The sequence below is a fragment of the Fulmarus glacialis genome, unplaced genomic scaffold, assembly GCF_000690835.1.
Source record: "Fulmarus glacialis isolate BGI_N327 unplaced genomic scaffold, ASM69083v1 scaffold17770, whole genome shotgun sequence".
Classification (NCBI taxonomy): domain Eukaryota; kingdom Metazoa; phylum Chordata; class Aves; order Procellariiformes; family Procellariidae; genus Fulmarus; species Fulmarus glacialis.
Window position 1 is genome coordinate 9,152 of NW_009187306.1, and position 733 is coordinate 9,884.

The following is a 733-nucleotide window of genomic DNA, read 5'->3' on the forward strand; positions in this document are numbered from 1 at the left end:
GGCGGCCCTCTCCCCCCTGGGCTGGCCCCCCCCCCGGCCGACTACTCGCATGTTGACGCTGGCTCCCAGCTGCAGCATGTCCTCCAGCCCCCGGGCCACCTGCACAGAGCTGGTGCTGGCATGCGCCTCCCCCCAGTAGTCCAGCCAGCCCGTGTAGTACTCAGAGTTCACCTGGGGGAGAAAGGGACTGTCACCTGCCTGGAGCTGGGGCTCCTGTCACCCCTCTGGCAGCCACATCCCCCCTGCTCACCTGCAGCCTGGCCCCAGCACCCCTCTTTGCCTCACCCCCCCAGACCCTCTGCCTCCCCAAAGCCGTCGCGGGTCATTCCCCCCACGGCACCCACGCCAAGCTCACCAGGGGCCCCTTTGGTTCAACCCGGCGCTGGACACCAAACGACTCCGTCACGTTGGAGCCTGTGGAGGTGGCGGGAGGGAGGTTGGAGCAGGACGGAGCTGGGACCCCCAACCCCTATCCTCCTCCTCCTCCATAGGGGTACCTGGCCCAAAGTCGATGGTGGCGTAGAGCCCCTGCAGCGTGCCGCAGCGCAGCTCCTCCGCCCGCGTGCCGTCGGTGGTGAAGAGCAGCACCTCGCTCCCCAGCAGCGCCCGGAAGGAGCCCAGCAGGTGCCGCAGGTACTCGTAGTCGCAGGCGTAGTAGCTCCCATATTCGTTCTCCACCTGCGAGGAGGGCAAGGGCCGGCACCCAGCATGCATATGGCAGGGCTGCAGCCAG

General features: G+C 68.2%; 1 protein-coding gene across 1 annotated transcript in view; it reads right to left on the bottom strand.

Moving 5' to 3' along the window:
- The window catches only part of GLB1L (galactosidase, beta 1-like), a gene marked incomplete at its 5' end in the record, with an annotated part of 5,341 nt that overhangs the window by 2,942 nt on the left and 1,666 nt on the right, over nt 1-733 (bottom strand). Inside the window, 3 exons of the mRNA XM_009574770.1 lie at nt 50-171; nt 356-414; nt 498-678. Coding sequence (XP_009573065.1) covers nt 50-171; nt 356-414; nt 498-678 — 362 coding nt within the window. The remainder of the gene's footprint in view (nt 1-49; nt 172-355; nt 415-497; nt 679-733) is intronic.